Below are 12,186 nucleotides of genomic sequence, written 5' to 3'. Positions count from 1 at the left end.
CACACACACACACACACACACACACACACACACACACACAATTTGAGAAAGTTAGAAATAGCAGTATTTCCTATGAGACCATATATTCTCCCATTTCTTGTTAGCAATAATTAGCTAAGGGAATTTGGGTGGGAGTGTTAGGAATCCTTCATAGAGTAACCAACTCTATATCATCTCAGACACCCATGTTCTTGCTTGTTAGACATGAGTGCTTAGATCCGCAAGCACCAACCATGCTGGTGATCATCAGAGTCCTCGCAAGCTATGCTTTCTCCGGCTCCTCATTTGGGGCTGAGAGGCTGTAGATGCGCATCATGTTACAGCATAGGTAGTGTGAATCCAGTGTACTCACCAACATTCTTTGTTCTTCCAGGCCAATTCCACTATACTAGGCCCTATTGGTCCTTGATTTAGCTCCTTTCTTACAGACATCCTAAAGCCACCTTTCTCCTCTCCATGTCTATCCTCTGGTGCTTCCACTCACCTTCCAAGTGAAGTCCCAGAAAAAAGAAAGATCTCTGGATATGGCAGTTCGGAGGGTGCTGTTAAATTTGGTAAGTTTTTGATTCTGAGACCCCAGCCTCTAAATTACCATTGATCCGATATTTGAGAATCTCAGGCTGTGGTCAGATCAGTCTAAATTTGATATGTTTATTTCCAGAGGCTTGATTAAACATTTAAAAGTGTGACTAAATATAATTTGTTCTGTGTAGAGACCAGAGGAAGATTTATGAGTACTTTATTGGAGTTTTTCTCCCCAGGATAAATGTAGAATATATCATAATCTACTGAATAATAAAACCGTAGGGATAAAGATACTGATTATAACCCTGTATCATGTGAGACCCTCAGTAAGGAGTACTGAGTGGCTCTGTGACTTTGAACTTCAGCACAGAGAATATGTAAAAGGAACACGAGATGTTCTCGTTGGGTCTTACAGCTTTGCAACCACTGCATACACACACACTCTGGAACACCTCAACTCTGGATGAGTCTGAAGCATTCTTAATTCTGGGACTTCTTAATTCACTCCTCTGAATCATCTAAGCAATACACTCCACGCTGGTACCAGCCAAGGTAATTAGATAGCACCTGATATTAGAATACTATTTGAAATATTCTTTTTAGAAATATATAAAATTTAAATTACCTGGTCAGGGATCCAGAAATCACAAAACATGTAAATATTTGTACTATTTTTCGAAAACGATGGCAAAGAATTAAATTCTTCATTACTAAAGCTAAATAGCTAATGTAATGGCCCTTGTGAAGGAATGTTATATCCCTGTGTAGAAGTCATTCATTTAGGTTTGGGTAAGGACACACACACACACACACACACACACACACACACACACACACACTGTGACCAATAAAAGATGTAGTCATTTGATGTTTAAAGTCTGATATGTGAGGAAGCAATCCTCCCCTAGGGAAGGGCTGTGTAAAAAGCAGAAGTGCCTAGGTCAATAAATTAGAATGGAACATTGATGGCAATAATCATATTTGGATGATCCCTGGTTGATTTAAGAAGCAAGGGAAAGGAAAGGACTAGGGTTTATTTCTATTTTGCAACAAATAAACACTCACACACACCTTTGAATATCATAGGAAAATTCTAGGGATGGTAGTCATAGAACAAAGTCAGTGCCAATCATACTCACTTCTCCCAATAGCCAAGGCTTCATTTGGCTTATTCTTGAAGTGCTGGGTGCATAGTCTCAGTGCTAACACAACAGGCAAATTTGTTTCTCATTTCCTGAACAAAAGTATGATTTCTTTTTTGCTACTTCTGCAAGAATAGCTATTTGCCCTACTGCTTTATAAACACAACTCTTTATTAAATATGATACAATAAGTCAAAACACATAGGATGAAGTCTCAACATTACTATTCAAGTTTTGTGTGCATATTTAGTATGATTTCTGTGCTGCCTAAGTTTATGATTAGAGACCTTACTCACCGGTTGATTGTAAGATAAAACTGCAGTTTATCTAGTAGGTACTAGCTATATGAGTCAAGACTGCTTATTTGATTTGATTGGCCTTAATGGCTTAATCAGTACTGTTGAATAATCAAACTATTGATCTCTTAGGGTGAATGAGAAAATGAAGTGAGCTAGACTATATTCAATAGCTAACATTATGCCCAGTTCAAAAGAGCTAAGTAATATTAGTCCCATCAATACTTAAGTGGTCTGTAACTCATAATTTATTTTTTTTTATTTTTAAGTTGTTTTCAATGTGAAAAGAATTTGCAAAGACTAACAGAAAAAAAAACATGCATTCTACCATTCAGAATTAACTGCTATTCCCTTGTGGCCACGCATATAGCTATTTAACCATGATGAGCACTCTGAATCTCAGAATTTGGTGCACTTTTTCCTTCATCAGGTGGTATCCATGGATCTCACCCACCCACTCCACCCCCGAGTTTGTTTGTAATGTTCTAAATTTCTGTTTTATAAGAGGAAGCAGGAAAGCCTTGCTGGCTTCAGCCTAACCATTGGCTCTCAGCTGTCAAGGCACTATCCGTCTATCTAGAGTTGATTGAAATTATCGTATCAGCCGATTACAGCTGGAAAAACTCATCACAGCCTCTACCAGGTTAAAACTTTGATACAATTTCATTTCCAGTATATGTCAATGTTTAATAGGCAAAATATTTTTGTGTTCTAGTGTACTCAATGACTCTATTGGCTTTCAATAAAACTCACCATCCTATGACATTTTACTAACTACTTAGAAAAATATGAAAAAAATATTGGTTCATTTGTATTACACAGGGCATTTGCCCTAAGACATAAAACCACAGCCTAAACCTGAGAGCGTGGAGTACTACGGAGGATACAAAATCTTTTAGTGCTATGAAATCAGGACAGGTAAAGAAAGTGTTCAGTATAGATCCCCTAGAAGCAGGGTTCAGTGTGAGTATAGAGCATAAGATGAGAGAAGGGCTGCTAAGTGGGTGCTCAGCATTCACTCGGTTAAGATGGGCTCTGGGCTTTTCTTGTCCTTTTAATCTTCATGGGAAAGCTTTCCCAGTGTGCGTCACCTGGTCCCATACCATAGTGAGGTAAGCTATAACTTTATCATGGCAGCAAAACTGGACAGAGAATGGTGGAGTAGTGATGTACATTAGTTGTTATCTTGTCTGACAGGGTACTAAGGTCACTTCTCAGTCAGCAGGATGGATGGGACATAGCATATAGCAGATAGAGATGTGACTAAAGACGAGATAGCTTTGTTCCATAGTTAGTTAGATAGTTTGTTGCTGGCTCACTTCCACCCTCTTGGGGCTGGATGGGATTCTAGACTTCCCAGGAGTAATGGGACCGTTCTCAGAACAAGATTTCTCCTGTAAGGAAGTCTGTGTCTCTGACCTATGGGCAAGCCCTTCACCTCTCCCTGGGGTATAGACTACAAGGACATTCGGTATTTCCCCATTTTTAAAAGTGATAGCATTTTTTTTTTTTGAGTGTTGATTCCTTTACAAAGAATCAGACTTTTTTTTTCAGATAGGTTTTTCCGTAGCTTAGTCTTGCCTTCAGATCACTCAGATCCAAACTCCAGTTGCTCTGAACTCCCGTGTCTGCCTCTGAACCGCTAAGGCAACAAGCATGCACTGCCAAGTTTGGCATCAATTATCTTTGGTAAATAAGGTTGTACAGCCTGGTGATGAAAAACAGTGATGCAAAACGTTGACAAAGCACCACAAGCTGGAGCTTTAATTTAAAAACTCAAATGGGATACTTTTCAGACCAAATGATTCAGATCGGTGCCTATTGGAACTTTAGGTCAGGTAGCTTGCATTTCTGAAAAGGTATGGTTTTACTGTGTATGCCTTTAATCCCAGCACTTGGGAGGCAGAGACAGGCGGATCTCTGAGTTCAAGGCCAGCCTGGTCTACAGAGTGAGTTCCAGGATAGCCAGGACTACACAAAGAAACCCTGTCTCGAAAAAAAAGAAAGAAAGAAAGAAAGAAAGAAAGAAAGAAAGAAAGAAAGAAAGAAAGAAAGAAAGAAAGAAAGAAAGAAAAAGAAAAGAAAAGAAATCACCTCTTGCAGTCCTCACCAACTCTGGTCTTTCTCCTCCTAGGTAGCATGTGGTTGCAAGTGATGGAAAAGGAAAACACGAGTTCTTTCGAAGGCTTCATCCTGGTGGGCTTCTCTGACCGTCCTCACCTAGAACTCATCCTCTTTGTGGTAGTTCTCTCCTTTTATCTGCTCACCCTTCTTGGCAACGTGACCATCATCTTGCTTTCAGCTCTGGATTCCCGCCTGCACACACCCATGTATTTCTTTCTGGCCAACCTCTCATTCCTGGACATGTGCTTCACCACGGGCTCCATCCCACAAATGCTCTACAACCTCTGGGGTCCAGACAAGACCATCAGCTATGTGGGTTGTGCTATCCAGCTGTACTTTGTCTTAGCCTTGGGAGGGGTAGAGTGTGTCCTCCTGGCTGTCATGGCGTATGACCGTTACGCGGCTGTCTGCAAGCCCCTGCACTACACCGTCATCATGCACCCTCGTCTCTGCGGGCAGCTGGCTTCAGTGGCATGGTTGAGCGGTTTTGGCAATTCTCTCATCATGGCACCCCAGACACTGATGTTGCCCCGCTGTGGACACAGGCGAGTGGACCACTTTCTCTGTGAGATGCCAGCCCTGATTGGCATGGCCTGTGTGGACACTATGGCCTTGGAGGCACTAGCTTTTGCGTTGGCGATTTTTATCATCTTGGCACCGCTCATCCTCATCCTTATCTCCTATGGTTACATTGCTCGAGCAGTACTTAGGATCAAGTCAGCTGCTGGGCGACGGAAAGCCTTCAACACCTGCAGCTCCCACTTAATCGTTGTCTCTCTCTTCTATGGTACCATCATATACATGTACCTCCAGCCGGCAAACACTTACTCCCAAGACCAGGGCAAGTTTCTCACTCTTTTCTACACCATTGTCACTCCTAGTGTTAACCCCCTAATCTACACTCTGAGAAACAAAGATGTCAAAGAGGCCGTAAAGAAAGTGCTAGGGAAGGGGAGCATAGAAGTCTAGCAAGGGATGAACACATTTGGGTACTGCCTTTTTACCCACCTACTTTATATGCTGTTAGACCTAGGAATGGTCTAGGATTACAGAAGAGAGGATAGGTTGAGAGAATATGATACTCCTCTTACATTGAAAACCATTGTGCCCTTTCAAGTTCCTCCAACTTAGCGTTCATCATCAGGGGATTCTAACCTGGATACAACAATCTATCCCTGCAAAATACCAGCTGGGAATGGTGTTACCACTGTTTAAAAATCACAACGACTGCTAGTGGGCCCTTAACAAATATGAAAAGTTAATGATCTTAGAAGTTATACAGAAGAAACACTTGTCTTTTTTTTCCCCCTAGAAAATTCAAATGTGCGTTTCTAGTGCCAAATGCTGAACCAAGAGCCAAAATAAATGATTCAGTTACCTAGCTTTAATATCTCCAACACCAAAACTGACTCCCAGAGTCTGTGTGTTTTGAGTCACATACATAATTGACCTTAATGATTCATGTTTGCCTTTCAAGCAAGAAAAGCTAAAGGAGAACACATGTAAAGCAAGATTAAGAGGAGAAAGGTTTTGTTAATTTTTAACCCATCGATGCAAAGAGAAGACAGAGGGGTCTTCTTGCTTCAAACGTTTGGTTTCATTTCTCTATTCTTCCCATACATTATGAAAATGCCTTGAATAGAGAAAGAAAGAAATGAGACAAGTTGTGGGGATTATTGTAATCCCTGTGATTGGTTATTCTCTGAACATTGATCTGTTCATGTTTACATTGATGACAGCAGTGCCTCCCCCTATTGTCATGGGAATTATTTTGAGCAGTTGACACTGTAGCTGTGTAAGCATCCACATTGGGCTCTCTTGTTTGGACACTGGATGCCCACCTGGTGGTACTGTGTGGGAAAGTTGTGGAACACTGTGGGACATGGAACTTCATTAATGGAAGTGGGTCACTGAGAGCTGGCCCACCCTACTTCCTTGTCTGCGTTCTGCTTCCTGTTCCACTGACATCTGAGGCTGTGAGGAGCCCCATCCACACACCCCTACACCATGATAATGCTGCCAGGGGTTCCTCTCCACACTCTAGTATTAATCCCCTTTAAACTACAAGCCAAGACAGACCCTTCTTAAGTCACTCTTTATTTAAATTGGCAGCAAGGTCATACTACGTGGCAAGGAAAAAAATTGAAAGACAAAGTAGATATTTCTATAGATACACCAACTTGGCAAGCCCTTTAAGGCAACTCCAGATGAATTAGTTTCCCATGAGACTTATTTTGTTTTACCTCATTCTTATCTAAAATCTTTAATATTGTAATAGGTTATAGGGACTAACAAGGTGAGAACTCATGACGAAAACATCACTATGTTTTACTAACATTTCCAGAGTTTATAGAGTATTTTACAAAGACCACTACTTAGGTATAAAGAAGGATAAATTTAAAAATACCTTGATTTTCCTGTCCTCTTATGAGCATTGATATTTGAGAATATCACTCAAAATAAAACATAGAAAATATTTTATCTTATGCTCTATGAGTCCTTTCATATAATATCTGTTAGGATATTACCTGAGTCATTCTTACCAATTACTATGTTAAGTAGATAGGCATTTGGCTCAAAATGATCCTCAGGATTCTGTCCACTCTGCATAGTTTTGTATATTACTTTGCTCTGCTCTTAAACATCCTCCAAGAGAAATGAAAGTTAGCCTGTATGCCTCTGAGTGCTTGTGTCTACATTCCCTTTGACTCTTAAACTCCTAGAACTGTCAGAAATAGTTTGTTAAATGCTTATTACATTATTCTCCTTCTCATCCTGATAGGAGATGCAAAGGCCCTGAAAACAAGATCTAGGTACTCAAACAAAACATTGAAATGGTGCATACATCATCACTGCATTGATTTTCCATTCCGCAATAAAGAGAAAAAGATGAACAAATAAGAGGAGCCCCTCTGAAGTGACATCTGTGCACATGTAAGCATGGCAGATCATGGCACAGTTAGGACTAGGGAAGGGCTGCGTTTCTCAAGACCACAGAAAAGATCTGTGTGATAGAGATGAGGAGACAACAGGTCAGACATCCCATGAGAGGAGAGTGTTCCCAGCAGAGGGGCAATGTGTGCAACCTTTAGATCAGGACGATGGATGGAAAGGAGCCAAAAAGAAGGATGGAGAAAGTAGGAGAGGAGCAGGAGCAGGGACCATCATGGAAAGGAAGGTATTTGCAGAAGGGAAATGTGAGCCATGGTGTCAAATGTAGTTAAAGGACCAAGTGCAATGGGACCTAAAAACCAACCACTAGATTTAGTCCCATGAGACCTAGCAAACCAGCAAAAGCAGAGTGATTGCATAAACTCTGACTAGGGAATGTATATAAAGCAGAAGAGAAACACTTGAGAGCCAGTCAGTTAATGTGAATCATCGGTAGAGGAAAACTGAAAAGCCAAGAAAAAAAAATCCCCAATGAAGGAGCTAGAGAAAGGACCCAAAGAGCTGAAGGGGTTTGCAGCCTCATAGGAAGAACAACAATATGAACCAACCAGTACCCCCAGAACTCCCAGGGACTAAACCACCAACCAAAGAGTACACATGGAGGGACTCATGGCTCCAGCTACATATGTAGCAGAGGATGGCCTTGTGGGACATCAATGAGAGGACAGGCCCTTGGTCTTGGGAAGGTCTTGAGAAATGCCAGGACAGGGGAGCGGCAATGGGTGGGTTAGTGAGCAGGGGCAGGGGGGATGGAATAGGGTTTTTTTCAGAGGGGAGATGGGGAAAGGGGATAAAATTTGAAATGTAAATAAAGAAACTATCTAATGAAAAAATTTTAAAAATAGAAGAAAAGAAAGCATAAGCTGTTCCCTACAAAATAGGCATAGGAAAAGACTTTCTGAACGGGGTTATATTTACCCAGGAACAAAATCAACAACTGACAAGTAAGACCTCATATTGATTTTATTTTTTTAATTGGATATTTAATCTGTTTACATTTCAAATGTTATCCCCTTTCCTGGTTTCCCCTCTGCAAACCCCCTATCCCATCCCCCCTTACCCTGCTTCTATGATGGTGCTCCTCCACCCACCTACCTACTCCAGCCTCATCTCACCACCTTAGCATTCCTCTACACTGGTACATCAAGCCTTCACAGGACCAAAGGCCACCCCTCCCATTGATGCCTAAATAAGGCCCCTTCAACTCCTTCAGTCCTCCCTCTAATTCCTCCATTGGGGTCCCTGTGCTCAGACCAATGGTTGGCTGCGAGCCTCCATATCTGTATTGGGCAGGATCTGGCAGAGCCTCCCAGGAGACAGCTATATCAGGTTCCTGCTAGCAAGCATTTCTTGACATCTGCTCTAGTACCTGGGTTTGGTGTCTGCATGTGGGATGGATTCCCAGGTGGGACAGTCTCTGGATGTCCTTTCCTTCAATTTCTGTTCTACTCTTTGTCCCTGTATCTCCTTTAGATAGGAGCAATTCTGGGTTAAAATTTTGGAGACGGGCGGGTGGCCCCATCCCTCAACATGGGGGCCATGCCTAAGCTCCGTATATGGTCTCCACAGGTTCTCCCTCCCTTTTGTGGGGTATTTCAGCTAATGTCATCCCCATGGGGTCCTGGGAGGCTCTGGCTTTCCTGACATCTGGGATTTCTAGTTGCTACCCCGAGTTCCCTATCCCCCATTTCTATACACCTTTGTTCAATCTCCTGACCCTCTGTACATCTCCATCTCTTCCCATACCTAATTCTGCTCCTCTTCCCCCCTCCTCTCTTCCTCCCAAGTCCCTCCTACCCTCTACTTCCCTTGATTATTTTGCTCCCCTTTCTAAGAAGGACTGAAACATCCACTCTTTGCTCTTCCTTCCTCTTGAGCTTCATGTGGTCCCTGAGTTATATCATGGATATTCTGTGCTCTGCCTAATACCCACTTATCAGTGAGTACATACCATGTGTGTTCTTTTGTGTCTGAGTTACCTCACTCAGGATGGTATTTTCTAGATCCATCAATTTGCCTAAGAATTTCATGAAGTCATTTTTTTAATAGCTGAGTAGTATCCCATTGTATAAATGTGCCACATTTTCTGTATCCATTCCTCTGTTAAGGGACATCTGGATTCTTTCCANCTTCTGGCTATTATAAATATGGCTGCTCTGAACATAGTGGAGCATGTGTCCTTATTACATGTTGGAGCATCTTCTGCATATAAGTCCAGGAGTCTTATAGCTTAGTTCTCAGGTTGTACTATGTCCAATTTTCTGATGTATCAGCTTGCAATCCCACCAGCAATGAAGGAGTGTTCCTCTTTCTCCACACCCTCACCATCATATGCTGTCACCTGAGTTTTTGACTTTTTGACCTTAGCCATTCTGACTGGTGCAAGGTGGATTTTCAGGGGTTTTGTTTGTTTGTTTGTTTTGATTTGTATTTCCCTGATGACTAAGGATGTTGAATATGTTTTAGATGCTTCTCTGTCATTTGAGTTTCCTCAGTTGAGAATTCTCTGTTTAGCCAGCCCTGTTCTCCATTTTGATAGGGTTACTTGGTTCTCTGGAGTCTAAATTCTTGAATTTTTTGTATATTTTGGATATTAGCCATCTATCAGATTTAGGATTGGTAAAGATCTTTCCCCAAACTGTTGACTGACAGTGTCCATTGCCTTACAGAAGCTTTTCAGTTTTATGAGGTCCTATTTGTCGAGCATAAGTCATTGGTGTTCTGTTCAGGAACTGTTCCCCTGTGCCCATGCATTTGAGGCTCTTCCTCACTTTCTCTTCTATTAGTTTCAGTGTATCTGGATTTATGTGGACGTCTTTGGTCCACTTGGACTTGAACTTTGTAAAGTTCAGGAACTGTTCCCTGTGCCCATGCATTTGAGGCTCTTCCTCACTTTTTCTTCTATTAGTTTCAGTGTATCTGGATTTATGTGGACTTCTTTGGTCCACTTGGACTTGAACTTTGTACAAGGAGATAAGAATGGATCGATGTGCATTCTTCTACATGCTGACCACCAGTTGAGTCAGCACCATTTGTTGAAAATGCTGTCTTTTTCCACTGGGTGGTTTTAGGTCCTTTGTCAAAGATCAAGTGACCATAGGTGTGTGAGTTCATTTCTAGGTCTTCAATTCTGTTCCANTGATCTACCTGCCTGTCTCTGTACCAGTATCATACAGTTTTTTTGTTTTTGTTTTTTATCACTATTGCTTTGTAATACAGCTTGAGGTCAGGGATGATGATTTTCCCAGAAGTTCTTTATTGTTGAGAACAGTTTTCACTATCCTGGGTTTTTTTGGTTATTCTAGATGAATTTGCAGATTGCTCTTTCTAATTCCTTTTGGAGAGACTTGGAGCTATGAGTTTTCCTCTTGTCACTGTTTTCGATGTGTCCTATAAGTTTGTGTATGTTGTGGCTTCATTTTCATTGAATTCTAAAAAGTCTTTACTTTCTTCTCTATTTCTTCTTTGACCAAGTTATCATTGAGTGGGGTGTTGTTCAGCTTTCATGTATATGTGGGCTTTCTGTTGTTTTTGTTGTTATTGAAGACCAACCTTAGTTCTTGGTAATCTGATAGGATGTATGGGATTATTGCAATCGTCTTATATCTGTTGAGGCCTGTTTTGTGATTGATTATATGGTCAATTTTGGAGAAGGTACCGTGGGGTGCTAAAAAGAAGGTAGATTGTATGAGCTGTTGGGGCATGTGAAGAGCCTGTGAACATAACAAGCTCAGGGGCACAGAAGGAAACTGGAAGGATCCTGTCCCTGGCTGTTCCTCAGTTCCTATGTCCTGATGGCTCTGGGGGGGTCGTCTCTCTTGGGCAAGGTATTTGAGCAGAAGTGGTGGTCTTACATGTGCCCTCAGATGTGTCAGCACTCTTGGGAGAGCTGCTCTCTCCTGGTGGGATTTAGGTATGGAGAGCTGTGGCACTGGGCCAGCTCTAGGGCAGATGGAAATGGGAAGGATCCTGTCCCAGGCTGCTCCTCTGTCCCTGTGTCATGAGGACTCTGGGTGTGTCCCTCAGGCAGAAGTGGTGGTCTCACTGTGCTCTCAGGTGTGTCAGCATTCCTGGGGGTCCAGGTCTCTCCTGGCAGGATTTGAGTTTAGAGAGCTTGGCCCAGGGTCAGCTCCGGGGCGCAGATGGATACCAGAAGCTTGGTTTTATTTTTAAACTCTGCAGATTCATTCCCTAGTCTAGGCCCTTAAAAACTAGATCTCTGAACATTTAAGAACTATTATATTGCTGTGGTGGGGAGGGTAGAGTAGAGTTAGTCCTGGAAGTGTGGCCACGGGAGAGCAGGAGAGCTGACACTACCTCTTAGCAGCCACACCCAAGGCACATGTGCAGAAGAACTGCCGCTCTCCTTCACCAGAGCTGTGTGGAAGAGCTGGTCCCCAATGGCCCTGGCCCTCACAAGCTGCCTCTCGTGTGTGATCTGGCTACATCTCTCACAAGAGTGGTGCGTGAGAGCTGGCCCCTGTGGTGTGGGACAGGAGAGCTGGCAGGCTGACCAACACACATCCATACCACCCAGGCCCAGCCCAGGGCTTTGAGTTGGCATACCCTAACATCTTCTCCATCTAAGAGCTGCTAGAGTATGTGAAAAGCATGTCCCAAGGAGTGGAGTGCTACATGCACCATGATGGACAGGAAGGAAAGACTGTACATGCACAGAAGTCTGCAGTTGATAGAGGAGCAGGTCATTGCCCAGTGAGGTCAGAAAGATAGTTTGTTTGTTTGTTTGTTTGTTTTTCTTTTATTGTCTACTATTCATTTTTATTTATTGGGAGGATTACAAAAGTAGAGGACAGATATGGAAGGGCTGGGAAATGAGTGGTATTGGGGTGTATGATGTGAAATTCCCAAAGATTCTATTAAAATTATATAAAAACCCACAGTCAAAATTTCTGACCCAGAACTGTTCCTGTCTGAAAATGCTGCCAGGACAAAAATGGAGAAGAGACTGAAGGAAACGTGGTCCAATGTCTGGCCCAACATGGAATCCATCTCATGGGAGGGCATCAAGGCCTGACACAATTACTGATGCTATGATGTGCTTATAGACAGGAGTCTGGCATGGCTGTCCTCTGAGAGTTCCTACCAGCAGCTGGCTGAGACAGAAGCAGGTACTTACACCCAACCAT

The 12,186-nt window shown here is 42.4% G+C and overlaps 1 protein-coding gene across 2 annotated transcripts in view; it reads left to right on the top strand.

Moving 5' to 3' along the window:
• Positions 1–5,056, top strand: part of LOC110334091 (putative olfactory receptor 2W6) — an 8,775-nt gene extending 3,719 nt beyond the window's left edge. Inside the window, exon 2 of one of the 2 annotated variants that reach the window (XM_021215947.1) lies at positions 4,138–5,056. In XM_021215947.1, coding sequence (XP_021071606.1) covers positions 4,138–5,056 — 919 coding nt within the window. Of the gene's footprint in view, positions 1–4,102 lie in introns of those variants that run through there. The other variant, XM_021215946.1, reaches the window with a different exon arrangement.
• Positions 5,057–12,186: the final 7,130 nt, after the last annotated feature.

This window comes from Mus pahari, chromosome 16 (assembly GCF_900095145.1).
Source record: "Mus pahari chromosome 16, PAHARI_EIJ_v1.1, whole genome shotgun sequence".
Classification (NCBI taxonomy): Eukaryota; Metazoa; Chordata; class Mammalia; order Rodentia; family Muridae; genus Mus; species Mus pahari.
This window is presented reverse-complemented; position numbering and strand designations above follow the sequence as displayed.